The sequence below is a fragment of the Scophthalmus maximus genome, chromosome 4 (genome assembly GCF_022379125.1).
Source record: "Scophthalmus maximus strain ysfricsl-2021 chromosome 4, ASM2237912v1, whole genome shotgun sequence".
Lineage (NCBI taxonomy): Eukaryota > Metazoa > Chordata > Actinopteri > Pleuronectiformes > Scophthalmidae > Scophthalmus > Scophthalmus maximus.
Genome location: NC_061518.1, coordinates 26244046 through 26256584, shown reverse-complemented (window position 1 = coordinate 26256584; position 12539 = coordinate 26244046). Strand labels below are relative to the sequence as shown.

Here is a 12539-nt window from a genome sequence, read left to right as displayed (position 1 = left end):
TGCAGTCCGACACACACAGCTGCAGGTTTTTCTTCGTTCCTTCTAAAAATGAGGTTTCAGTTATTGTGTATGACCCAGTTATGAACATATGGAAAAAATGTATTTATACAGGTTGTCAAAAGTGCTGGTGGTCTTCAGCTCGGGTGGTGTGATGTAACTTCGGGGGTGCAGTTCACATCTTGGGCTCAAGCTGCTCTTGTTAATGACTTTGTACAGGGGTTGGGGGGCGCCTGGAGGGGGCTTTAATTGTCTGCAAGCTAACAGAATGAAAAAACCTGACAGATCAGATCTTTCTGTGTGGTGTGATTTGTCATTTCTATACGAGCCATAAATGGTCTTTTGCAGGAATGGCCTTTTTCTTACTCACAGTTCGCCTCACATCCATGAGCACAGCTGTCAGAGGCAGACTGCTGCTATTCTAGTCCACTGGCCACATCAGCAGAGGATCTCACATTGTCATTATACAGACATATAGCAACATTAGTTTCATGTTTGTTTTTTATGTCTTCTCCTCCTACGTGTGTGAAGTAGGACAGAGAATGTTAGTTTTCTTGATGCTAACAAAAACTTTGCAAGGACTACACATACTGTACTAAATAAAGATCAGATAGTGCTGCATAAAGACATTAAAACCAGTGCATTAAGTATCACATCAATCATAACAGAGCTGGATAATGCAGACACTGTAGTTAAAACAACACTTGAGCTATACTTGAAAGTCTGCTGAAGAATAGTCTGCTGGAAAACACTCTACTTTTGAATGCTTCCAGTGCTCATTGGAACAACAACAGAGAGTTCATGGCAAAACCAGACCAGAATGTAGCTACACCCTGTAGACATCTGGCGTTGCACACATTCACACCTGAAGACCTCCAGATCAACATTAGTCTGATCTGGAGGTTGGAGTTGGAAGTTCAAGGAAACAAATTTTTTACTGTATCGGCCATATGATCCATATGATCCATCCAATTAGTTATACTATTCGATGGGAGAATGTGTGGTTACATCTGGATAAGTAATGTCAGTGCATACGCTCATTAGACCAGTGTGATTTTTAAACCACAAGACTAAATTACTACTCTGGTGAGTTATGTAGAGAACTATTACTATGTGGTGTGTCAGTGTAATTTTTAAAACTACTTGTCACTTCATGTACAAATTATACCTCTAATAGGACATTGTACAAAGGTGGGCATGTTTGAGCCTTTTTCATCAAAGACATTCTGACATTACACATTAGGAGAAGATATGATCAAAGATTTCAAGGTCAATTTCAACTTTACTGTCTGTTTTTTTCTTTTAGTAATGCAGCTAACAACTTTTTACAATGGATTAATGGCTTTCTGAGTACTAGCCCATGTGTGTTGCTACCTATTGTCTTTTGTCTTTCATGGGAAAAGGTAAAATCCAACACCCGAGTGGACACTCATTTCCCTCCTGTTTCTTAATGCCCATTTGGACATTAGCCAGTCATTCCTGTCCTCCTTGCAACTAAGGCAGAAGGCTGCCGCTAGACTGGTACAAGGGAGAGAGACAGCATTTCAAATGTACTTGCATCTCTACAGTTCCCAGCTCCCAGTCAAGTATAGGATTGAGTATAAATTTATTTTATTAATTTGTAAAGCATTAAATGGCCTGGCCCCAATAAACATCTGTGCTTCTCTGCCCCATTTCCACTCCCAGATCTCTCACATCCTGGCAGTTCCATGGTTGAGGGTAAGTGATGAGGATGATTTTGCTGTAGCTAACCCAAAACTGTGTAACAGTTTAACCATTCAAGATCAAATGTTTTTATTCAGTCATCAACCTTTTAATTGTATTATACATTTTTTTTTACTCTTAGACTTCACTTCAGGTTTTTATTGTACAGCACTTTGGTCAACTGTGGTCGTTGTAAATGTGCTTTATGAATATACTTCACTTGATTGTATTGTGTCAGCTGTGACATCTTTTAAAGAGCACAAACACTGTCAGCTGCTTAGCAAGCGGCACGGCTATGCTACCTATGCTAACTACTGGCTACCAACCTGTTAGCGTGTTGAGTGTGTGCTGCGCTTTCAAAAAACCATTTACTCACACCGAGGCTCAGACACAGATCAGATCACCAACCCGTGGATGAGACTAGTGGCAGTGAATATTATATGTGGTGACATTGTAGGGATTTCATTTACAGTGCAATGACAATGCTTTCTCCTGCATTGACTCTTGCATCAACAGGTCCAGATAGGATATCCAGATACCGATCGCCACTTCATCTTTACATCAGCTACAATTGTATTATATTTGGCTTGTCGCAAAATTCATATTTCTGCCTCTAATGGGGTTCTGCCTCAGAGACAGTCAAACACATTGTTACTAAAGCAAGCAGACTTGCAGCAGACTTTGAATTCAGGTTTCTGGCTGTGTGATGTGGTTCTTTGGCTTCACTCATTGATTCCAACTTCAGAACAGTGCTGCTCAGAGAAATGTTTGGATAACTATGAATCCAGTCTGCAACTATTTAAACTTTTCCATGAAGCCACCTATTTATGCATTTAACTGGATCCTCGCTGTGGAGTCCTCTCACAACAAAAATCGATAATTTTGGCACAGAGACATCAAGACTTAAGAAAATATGCACGTTATTAATGTAAAAGAGCAGAGGGTGGGGGTTTCTCTGTGTTTGATAGCGTTAACAGCGAGAGGCTCAGCAGGTTCCAACAAGAACGTTGCGAAGAAGAGATGCACGTTGAATAAGGAAACATCTGCATTCCACACAGCCTCTCTTGCAACACGCTGAGGCTGAATGAACATCAAAGAATGGCAGATCGCAGTAAATGCTGCTCTGAAACCTATAGATGATTTATTAGCATTGCTTCTCTGGGATGTTTGACTGGCCCATTTTAGCTTGGAGGGTGGAGAGGCAGACAGTAGTCCATTCAAACACCTCACTGCGTGCACATCACTGCAGAGGGATTTGGAGTGGGATGTTTCAGGGTTTTTGAAGTGAGTGTAAGGAACATTCTCCAACTTCTCAAAAAAAAAAATCACACAAATCTCATCCTCTGTAATTCCTCTGATCCACTTATGAAGCAATTTCTCTACCATTAAGATTTAAGCATAGCAATCCCTTTTTATATCTGCAAAACACTATTTGTAAAAATTTAAGGAAGAGCTGCATGAAAAAGTGTTTTTAACATCAAATCATGATTTAGGTAAACCGAGTTGCAAGAGAAATGCAGCTGTTCACAAGTTCAATAAGGGCATTTATCTGGCTGATCAGCTGAAAACACCATCACAGAGGATTCTCACAACACAGCACAGCACATCAGCTGTGTAGCTCATACAATCACTGCTACAATCACTACAATCAATTTATGTAGCATTACACAACGGGCAGGAGATATAGAAGCTCCCTACGCGCTAACAAATGCTTGATAAATGTGTTATAACAACAACAAAACTAGCTTTGTTTGTTAAGTTAACTTTTGAGAATTTGTAGGCTGGATCAGTAGCTGGCAGCTCTGCTGCTTTGATGGTCACTTTCAACACAGATCATGATATCATCAATAATAATAATAATTAGCAATTCATTTGGTGGAATAATAATAATAGTAATAATAATTCACTCAATTACAATAAGTCCTCGCTCTGACTTTGTCAGGAGCTCGGGCCCTAATAACTAGTTACTAGTAAGTAAAGTTTAACATTTCTAAAACTTATCAGTGGCCATTTTAATACATAATTGGTACAGTGGATAATACAGATAAACGATTAATCCTATTCAAAAAGAACATTTCAAACATTCATCAAACTATATTTTTAATATCCAGAATGAACTTCGTCAATGAATTGTCCCAATTTTAACGACAGATATCCAAAATGAAAAGCCATCCCAGATACAGTATCCATAGTGTAATGGAATGTCAAAAAATTAATTTTGACTAGTCAAAATGTCATCATGGATGATCACAATTGTCATTTATGAGAAGTAGAACATGAGATCCTGGCATTTCTCAAGCCCAGAGACTTTGGGTGTTGAAAGTAACCAAATTAAAGCAGTGAAAATGTCAGACTCTGTCCATGCCTCCAAAGTCTCAAAAGTTAACTTATCGTGTTGAGTAGTTGTGAGCACATAGGGAAGGTTGAGTTTGTGCTCATCAGAGACCCATTCTCACGAGACCAAATTTGTGCAAGCGGAGAAGAAATGCTCTCTCACAAGGATGCTTTTCATGGATACGGCTCTGTGAGCTTGTACCTCATGCATGTGCATGGTTTTCATGAGCACAGGTTTTAAGGCTAGTTAAACTCTGTACAAGGTCCGTCATCTACAGCTGACTTCAGGAGGACTATGCAGAGTCAGCCCACAGAAAGCTGCTTGACCACACATCATTCCTGGTGAGCTGCTCAAAGAACGTCAGCCTTGTCCTGCCAAAACAACTACCAGCCAGTGAGAGGTTGGTACTGAGGAACATGGAAGACAAACTCCCCACATCACTGGATCCACTGCAGTTCACTGCACCAACTGGACCACAGACACAACACTATCACCACTGCCCCTCAACCTGACACCTGGACACCTCACCATGTAACTGGTTCGCATGCTTTCTGACTGACAGGCTCCAGGCTGTCAGGGTAGAAAATAATTTACAGATGACACTTTGGTGGTGATGCTTATGGGCAATAAAATAAGTCAGTAAACAGAGGTAGGTAGTTCACACAACAGAGGTCATCACCTGGACACTCCACAGCACTGCCATCCCCAAAATAGCCAAGCAGCATCTATACTTCTTACAAAGGCTGAAAAAGACAGGTCTCTACCCTCCCATCTTCACCACTTTCTACAGAAGGACCAGCATGCGCATCCTCTTTGGCTGCATAACTGTTTGTTGTGAAACCGCAACTCCCCGCGACGGATATTGAAGACACCTGACAGGATAATTGGGGGCTCTCTCCCATCCATCATGGACCTTTCAAAAAAAAAAAGTTGTATATTCCATCCAACTTCCAGACTCTTCCCACCCATTCTAAAACTTCTAGTCTCTGTAAAGCCCCTTTCACATTGGCCAAAAAAACAGTTTAAACAGTAACACCTGGCATTTTCTGCAGTTTGAAAATGTTTAATCGGTATTCAGCCCCGGGTCAAATGACTCTGCAATAGACCTGGTTTAAAAACCTGGGTCTGCACGGTAATTTTGGTGTGGAAGTGGTATAACAGAGACTAGAATACCCACCTTACATAACCACTGTTAGCAGACAGCAGTAGAAGGTTTCACAAATCCTCATGTTTGCTCGTTGAAAAACAATACTATTTATCACATCCACCATGAATAGAGGTTGCTTGCCTTAGCAAACATTAAAATCAGTGTGACCATTAAACCAAATCCAGTCCAGCTCTTTGTCTCTCACCTTGTTTCGTCCCACAGAAGCCAGGATGGTCAGCATCCAGACCAGAGTGGGTCTTGGCTGAGCGCCGGTGTCTCACCAGCCGGTGTTTAAGTCCAGAGAATGACTTTGATGGGTCGTTTTCACTGACAGGTTCGATGAAAAGGTGTTCCTCCCCTATCTGGATGAGCCCAGTCTGTGCAAGAAACAGAGACATGTAACAATTATTATACAAATACATAATAATACAATTACCATTATACCATATAACATTGTAAATTATTATAAGACATCTTGTTTTTTGGGAAGTCTTTGGAATTCTAACCACATTTTGTTGAAAGCTTTATCAGCTCTGGGATCAGCGCCATTTATGTTGTGCAATATCATGCATTTGCAATACAAAAGCATAAATGCAGCATCCTCAAAACATAGTTAGTAACAGTGTCTGTTTGTTCCTTTCATGGAAAAGTCCTCCAGCACGTTGGTGAAATCTGTAGGGTTTGCATCATAGTTGACCATGGTAAGATATAGGTGACAATACTGTACTGTTTAAAATCCACTTTTGTGTAGGATATCACCAATACTACAATATGTTTCATGTTCAACACAGTGATCGAATTAATCAGCATTAGATGCATCTTATCATAGTGAGAGTCTGTTTTGTGTGTGTGTGTGTGTGTGTGTGTGTGTGTGTGTATGCATTGAGACATACACCATCCCTGATCCAGCAGCGTGTGAATAGATGAATGTGACAAGCTCTGTAAAGCGCATTGAGTGGTCGTTGAGTCTGCTCTATATATATATATATATATATATAACAGGAAGTTAATATAAAACAGGAAGTGAGTATAAAAAAACAGGATACAACAAAGGTAACTTAACTAAGACAGAGACCCAAAAGGAAGGGTCAATCAAGGCGTAACAACAAAGTTCAGTTCACGAACAAAAACAATAACAGTCTTTCAAAGATTTCCAAAAGGTGTCAAGAGCTCACATGGGACAAAATCATGACAGAACTAAGGTCATGAATGCTGAAATGTAATTCATGTGTCAGCTGAAAACACCAAGACTTAGTTGTGCACACAGGAGGATACAGTTGTCAATGGTTAGTCAACCACAAAAATATACCACAATAACAGCAAAACAACAAAAAAGAAATAGCGTGCCAATTCCTGTACCACCCTGTACCACCATGAAAAAAACACCTGTCTTCAGTCTTCATGCTAAGCTAGGACAGGACCGGTGATCGGCATCAATCTGAACATCTCGAAATATGCTTATTTATTGCTTATTTATGCTTATTATTATTTCCACAACTGTGGAACTTTCCCTTAAAGCAATACATGAGATACATATAGTTACATTATGGCATTACTCTTACTTAACGTAGAGCAGTGTGTGCAGGTACTTCTCTCATGCTGCACACAGCCCCAACAAGCTCCAGCATTCAGGGTACAACAGCCTGAAATGCAAAACCCAGGACAGAAAAAAAACATTCACTATTTCTCAAATACCTCATTGCTGTGAACACACAGCAACATTTAATCACTTTAATGTGAACAGTGATTCAATCTGTACTCAGTTTACACTATACAAAAAAGAAGTTAACAGACTATAAAGCCTCAAACTTCAAAAATAAAGGTTGCATAGAAACAGACAAGACCCTTTGTTCAGCAAGTGTTCCAGGTCTGTTTGACACAATTTCAATGTCTACAAGTCATCACGTTGACCATCCCATCGCTGTGGCTTTCCAATCCAATTTCCTGTTGTAAACTGAAGCTTTAAAAGTAGGTCAAAGAAAATGTGCTGGAGGGTGGCAGCCAGAGTGTATGCTTTTGGTGAGTCAGCACTATCAGGAGATGTCTCTTCTTCATGCACCAAACCTGCAGTCTCACAGACCGAAGACTCTAAAAGCATCACTGGCGACCCCTGTACCTCTCACAACCGAACAGTCCAAAATGTTTTAACAGCAAATCATGTATTGACTGGTTTTAAAACATGATTGTAAAACCGACCCATGATATGACAGGATCACAACAAATACTGTTTGTCACAAGTGGATGAGACTGGGTGTTATTGGTTCCAAGTGGTAATACAAGCCCACGCTTTTAACACAGATGCCAAGACAATCCTATTTAGCTGCTTCTGCATCTAAACTATTGATACAAATAGTTTTTTCAAGAAAGTGTTTCATTCAAAAATATGATTGCACAGAAAACTCTGTAACTCTGCCAAACTTCTTCACTGTAGGAAGTAGGATATGGTGGTGAAGCCCACAGAGCAACACACCCTGACCATGTCCCAACAAAACCATACAGTGGAAATATGTTGTGCCCATCTGGGAAATGGAATTTAATGAATTAACAACTGCAGCAACTTGCCGGTGTCGGACAAGTAAGTTAAATTACTTTGAAGTGGATGAAGCGAAAGTCAGAATCCTACTGTGGCAGTTGCTTTAGTTTGCCGCCAGACAGACATTTTATTTTTGCCCTTTTTTTCAAGCGTACTTTTATTACTCAAGTTCCATTTATTACTACACCAAATCACGCCTGTGCAGAGAATCAGCTTATCACTCCGCAAATCAGCTGTTCGGCTGCTACTGCGGCTTATTCAAGAGACACAAGAAAACAAAAATGAATGATTATTAAAGCGACAAAGACATGCTGTGGACGTAAAAATTACGTTTTTTGTTGGTCCCCTTTGCAACAGTAGGACTCTGACTTTCGCTACATCCACTTCTCCAAACTCCATAAAATGACCGCGCTGATCACCATCTCCATAAGGTAACATACTAACTATGCATAACTACCTCATACAACCCCCTTCAAAATCACTGAACTATCCCTTTATGGTGTCCTCAGACATGAACTCCAGAAAATGTCCTCAGAATTGTGTCTGGACATTTTCAGACACATTCACAACAGCATTACAATCTCTGGAGCATTCTGCAGCGTAGAGCATGCAGGAGGTTAATATTTTTTTACCAACAGGATGACATGTTGCCAGTAGATATTTAATGGATAAAATAGTTGGACCAACACTGTTAGAACCTGTTTCAGCAATCTGCCAGGCATTACATCGAAAGGAGTTGATGAAGGCTATAGTTTGGCAATTGTGTCCTTTAAACTGCACAGTTTTTTGGCTTTGAAATGACTGAGAAAGACAAAGGGGTTGTCATAGTCATGGAGGGGGCTTCAGATCATTGACTGAGGGTTAATAACAGGATCAATGGTTTCGAAAATAATTCTGGGGTTCTGACTGTTTGTTGGTATCGCATTTTTCTATTTCTGATTATCTGTTTTTTGCTGGTGTTATCATTTAGCCAAAGTTTGCTGCAAGTTTTTTTCACTCTCATGATTTGTGAGGAAAAAAAGAACAACTCTACATGTGTTGTTATAAATAAATGAACAGAAACATCCTGTCTCAAAGAAATAATGATCCATGAGATTTATTATCTTCATATAAGGTAATAATATAATATCTAATTCTTTATCAGGTCTGAGAAAACCGTACAGTTGATACAAATGTAGCACAGGTACTGACAGGAAGTAGAAAAACATAATATTTCTTCCATCATTAGCTGCTCTCCATTGACTTTAGTTCTAAATCATTCTCCTTATGTACAAAGCCCTTAATGACCAAGTCTGTACCTCAAAGAGCTCATACCGTATTATTCCAATAGACCTACATGTAGTTCCTAGAAAGTAGAAGCAGAGCCTTCAGCCACCAGGCTCCTCTCCTCTGGAACCAGCTCCCAGTTTGTGTCCGGGAGGCAGACACCCTCTCCACATTTAAGATTAGACTTCCTCTTTGATAAAGCTTATACAGTAGTTAGAGCTACTCAGGTGTTTACTGAACCATCTCTTAGTTATGCTGATATAGGCCTAGACTGCTGGGGGGACTTGCATGGTGTCCTGCCACCATTGCTGCTGTTATAATTAATGACATTATTACACTTAAATTAATCACTATAAATTGTACAACCATTATGAATAACTGGTTTGACATTGCTTGAATACAATTGCATATCCAGCTGTTACTGGACTCTCCACCGCCTTGACTTGAGTTCTGTCTTCCTGTTTAAAGGAAGTTTTTCCTCTCCACTTACACTGAGTTGTCATGGCTTTCTCTCTGGAATATTGTAAGATCTTGTTTTTTCTATGTATAATCTCTTGAGATAATGTATATTATGATTCTGATACATGACATAGAAATGCAAGAAGTTATTTAATAACTGTCTGGAATGACAGAATTTGAAGCTTGGGGGTGATGAGTGAGCAAACCACTTGTTGGATCTGGATATGATCCAATGGATGAGAGCTATTCACAGGACAGTTAAGTTTTAGGGGATTTTTTGGGGCTCTTTTCTCACACTCTTTTGTAGTTTTTGTTTCTTTTCTGTTTTCGCCCTTTCCTCTGCTAAAACCATTAAACAAAACCACCCAGAAGATGTTTCCCAGCCAATCATAAGTTTTGCAGATGTCCTGAAAGGACAGCACTGCTCCTGAAAGCCTTTACTTGTTTGCCTTTGCATAACCACATGATTTCTAATATTGGATTTTACTGTATTGTGTTTTTTTTATTTTTAAAGCAGCATTATAACACAGATGATATTCAAACAACAAAATTTCATAGTGGAAAACATTCCCCACTCTCTAACCCCTTTCACACTGAACAGTCATGTCAGTAAAAAAGGCTAAGAATTTATTTTGTATTTAAAATGGCTGAAAATTCAACATCAGTTCAGAAAATTCATATGTCCCTGAACTGTTAATATCGAATCGTGGTGATATCGAATCGCAAACTTCATATCGTATATTGAACCGAATCGTGAGATAATTGTATCGTCCCATCCCTATTGGCCATCAATAATTTCTTCACAGAAATTCCAGAGATCTTCTGTAAGCAGGATCGACACTCTCGCGTCATTCCGTTTCCCCCATATTCAGTTCACTGGGCTACTTCAACCTAGCTGTAAACAGCTGATGGTTTGCCTCAACCCATTCTGGTGCCATTTTGCAGTCATGTAAAATCCTGCTCTCCAATTTGTCCTGGAAAAGAGGAAGATAAAAAATATTGTATTTTAAAAAAATGTTTTGTGTTGTGTGACAGATGCCTGCTGCTGTTACATCGGAATTTCCCAGTTTGGGATCAATAAAGTTAATCTATTTATCTACAAGTCAAATTCAAGGAAAAAAAAGTCCATCAAAGCAGCAATAGGGGCAATATATCATGACTAAAGTGCATTAGTGCACAACATGTAACTACATGTTAAAGATCTTTACTGGAGCATGACAACTAACACATAGCTACATTGCTACAAATCAATCTTGTGCTGCCTTAAATGTTTGTCCAGATTCAAAGTCCTACCCGATTGCAACTAATCGGGCGTTAACATGCATGCTACGCTTTTAGTAATCAATAAGCAGAACCCGGATTTTAACTTTTTGTCACGGGAACCCAGTAACAATACTCCTATCCTACTCATCTCTCTCCCTCACTCTCCTCGGGGGCGAGTCGCCTACAGTGCTCCGTCGTCGTTTCTTGTCATTTAAAAAAAAAAGCCCTCAAAGTCGTGTAATCGTGACTTCATGACATTTCATAAAATTCTGAAGCAGCGGCGGCAATAATTATATAATGAATGTAGCGGAAAACCTGTAATGACGACATAAAGCAGCTAACAAGACGGAGCATCAGCATCGGCATTTTATAAACCGTTAACACTAGCTTCCAATCCTAACATACAAAAGGTATCCACCATTAGTGTAACGCTGATTACATTTAATATGTCAGTGTAACTCCCCACATTTGATAATTTGGGTGATTTATATTAACACTTACTGCAGGCTGGCAGCTATTTTGACGGTGAACATACAACTTACCGTGGTCACGAAATATTCTTCTTCTTCTTCTTCTTCTACTTCTTCTGTGTGCCATAAAAAAAGTTTGTTATTTCCTGTACTGACAGTGGAGCTGTACTGAGAGTGGAGCCTGCACCGGAAGTGTACTCACAGTGGAGGTCTGCAGGCAGACACCTCTCACATTTTGAGTGCATCATCCAGGTACTCATAGTTCTGTGGCCTGGCCAGCTCAACTGGATAACTGATGACACAAACGTATTTAAATGCATGTGTAAAGGCACATACTTCTAGAAAGTGTCTCCTACAAGGTATCGTTCAAATGAAAAATGGCAAAAGTAGTTGTTCAAGATTAAAGCCCAGCCCGTTTCTCAAGTAAATTGTGAATGTTGAATAATAGATTTTCTAGCGACACATATTGTTGGACGCAACCCCCAAACAAATGTGACATCCTGGGGGGGGGGGGGTTGGGGGGGTTTTGTTCCTGAAATAAAAATTAATTCCAGAGTTCAGTCAAGTGTGAAGAGTTAAAATACCATTCTACACTCTTTCCAGCACAGATTTGTGAGGTATCTGCAAACAACACACGACAAAGACAAACAACACAATGCACAGGCAGCAATCATAGTGCAGCCACTATGAACAGGCATGCTCTGACAAGAGCAGTATGGTACAGTATACTATAAAATAGAGCAGCAACTGTTTCTGGAGACATTCTGCTCCTGGCTCAGTCGCAGGGCTGTAAATGTCAGCTTAGTGTGACCTGGAGGAAAGCATTTCTAATGCTCCACAAATAGTGGGACATTATACTAAGCATACGCATTAGCTGTAGCAAGAGGTTTATCCCAACCTTACAAAGGATCGCTGTGGAACCTCAGATGGAAGAGTTTGATTGTATCTTGTTAGAGTGAATCGAGTAAGAAATCAGTTGTGTACGTTATATCAGTCCTACACTACATATTAAAACTAATACTCTTAAGGTTTTTCTTCCAATCTTTCATGAGATGAAATGAAAGATGTTTTTCTAAGCCACGAAAAGAATATATATTTTTACACACATTTGCTTATATCTGTTAGTGAACATGTCTTTGCCAAGATAATCAATCCTCCTGAGAGGCATAGCAAATCATAATGCTGAGCATGGCCCAGCATGACCATTGCACAGGTGTGTCTTTGGCTGGTCACAATAAAAGGCAAATACAAGAAGATAAACCTCTCAATGCCACAGATGCCATTTGCCATGAGGGAATGTGCAGCCGGTGTGCTATCCCAGGCAGTGTCTGCAGAAATGAATGTCCATCATTCAAACATCAACTG

General features: G+C 39.8%; 1 protein-coding gene across 4 annotated transcripts in view; it reads right to left on the bottom strand.

The window, feature by feature from the left end:
* Window positions 1-12539, bottom strand: part of adamts17 (ADAM metallopeptidase with thrombospondin type 1 motif, 17) — a 143817-nt gene that overhangs the window by 123391 nt on the left and 7887 nt on the right. For all 4 annotated transcript variants that reach the window (XR_004790516.2, XM_035628405.2, XM_035628407.2 and 1 more), the window contains exon 3: window positions 5389-5560. Coding sequence is in view for 3 of the 4 variants with exons in the window: in XM_035628405.2 (XP_035484298.2) it covers window positions 5389-5560 (172 nt within the window). In the remaining variant the exon portion in view is untranslated. The remainder of the gene's footprint in view (window positions 1-5388; window positions 5561-12539) is intronic.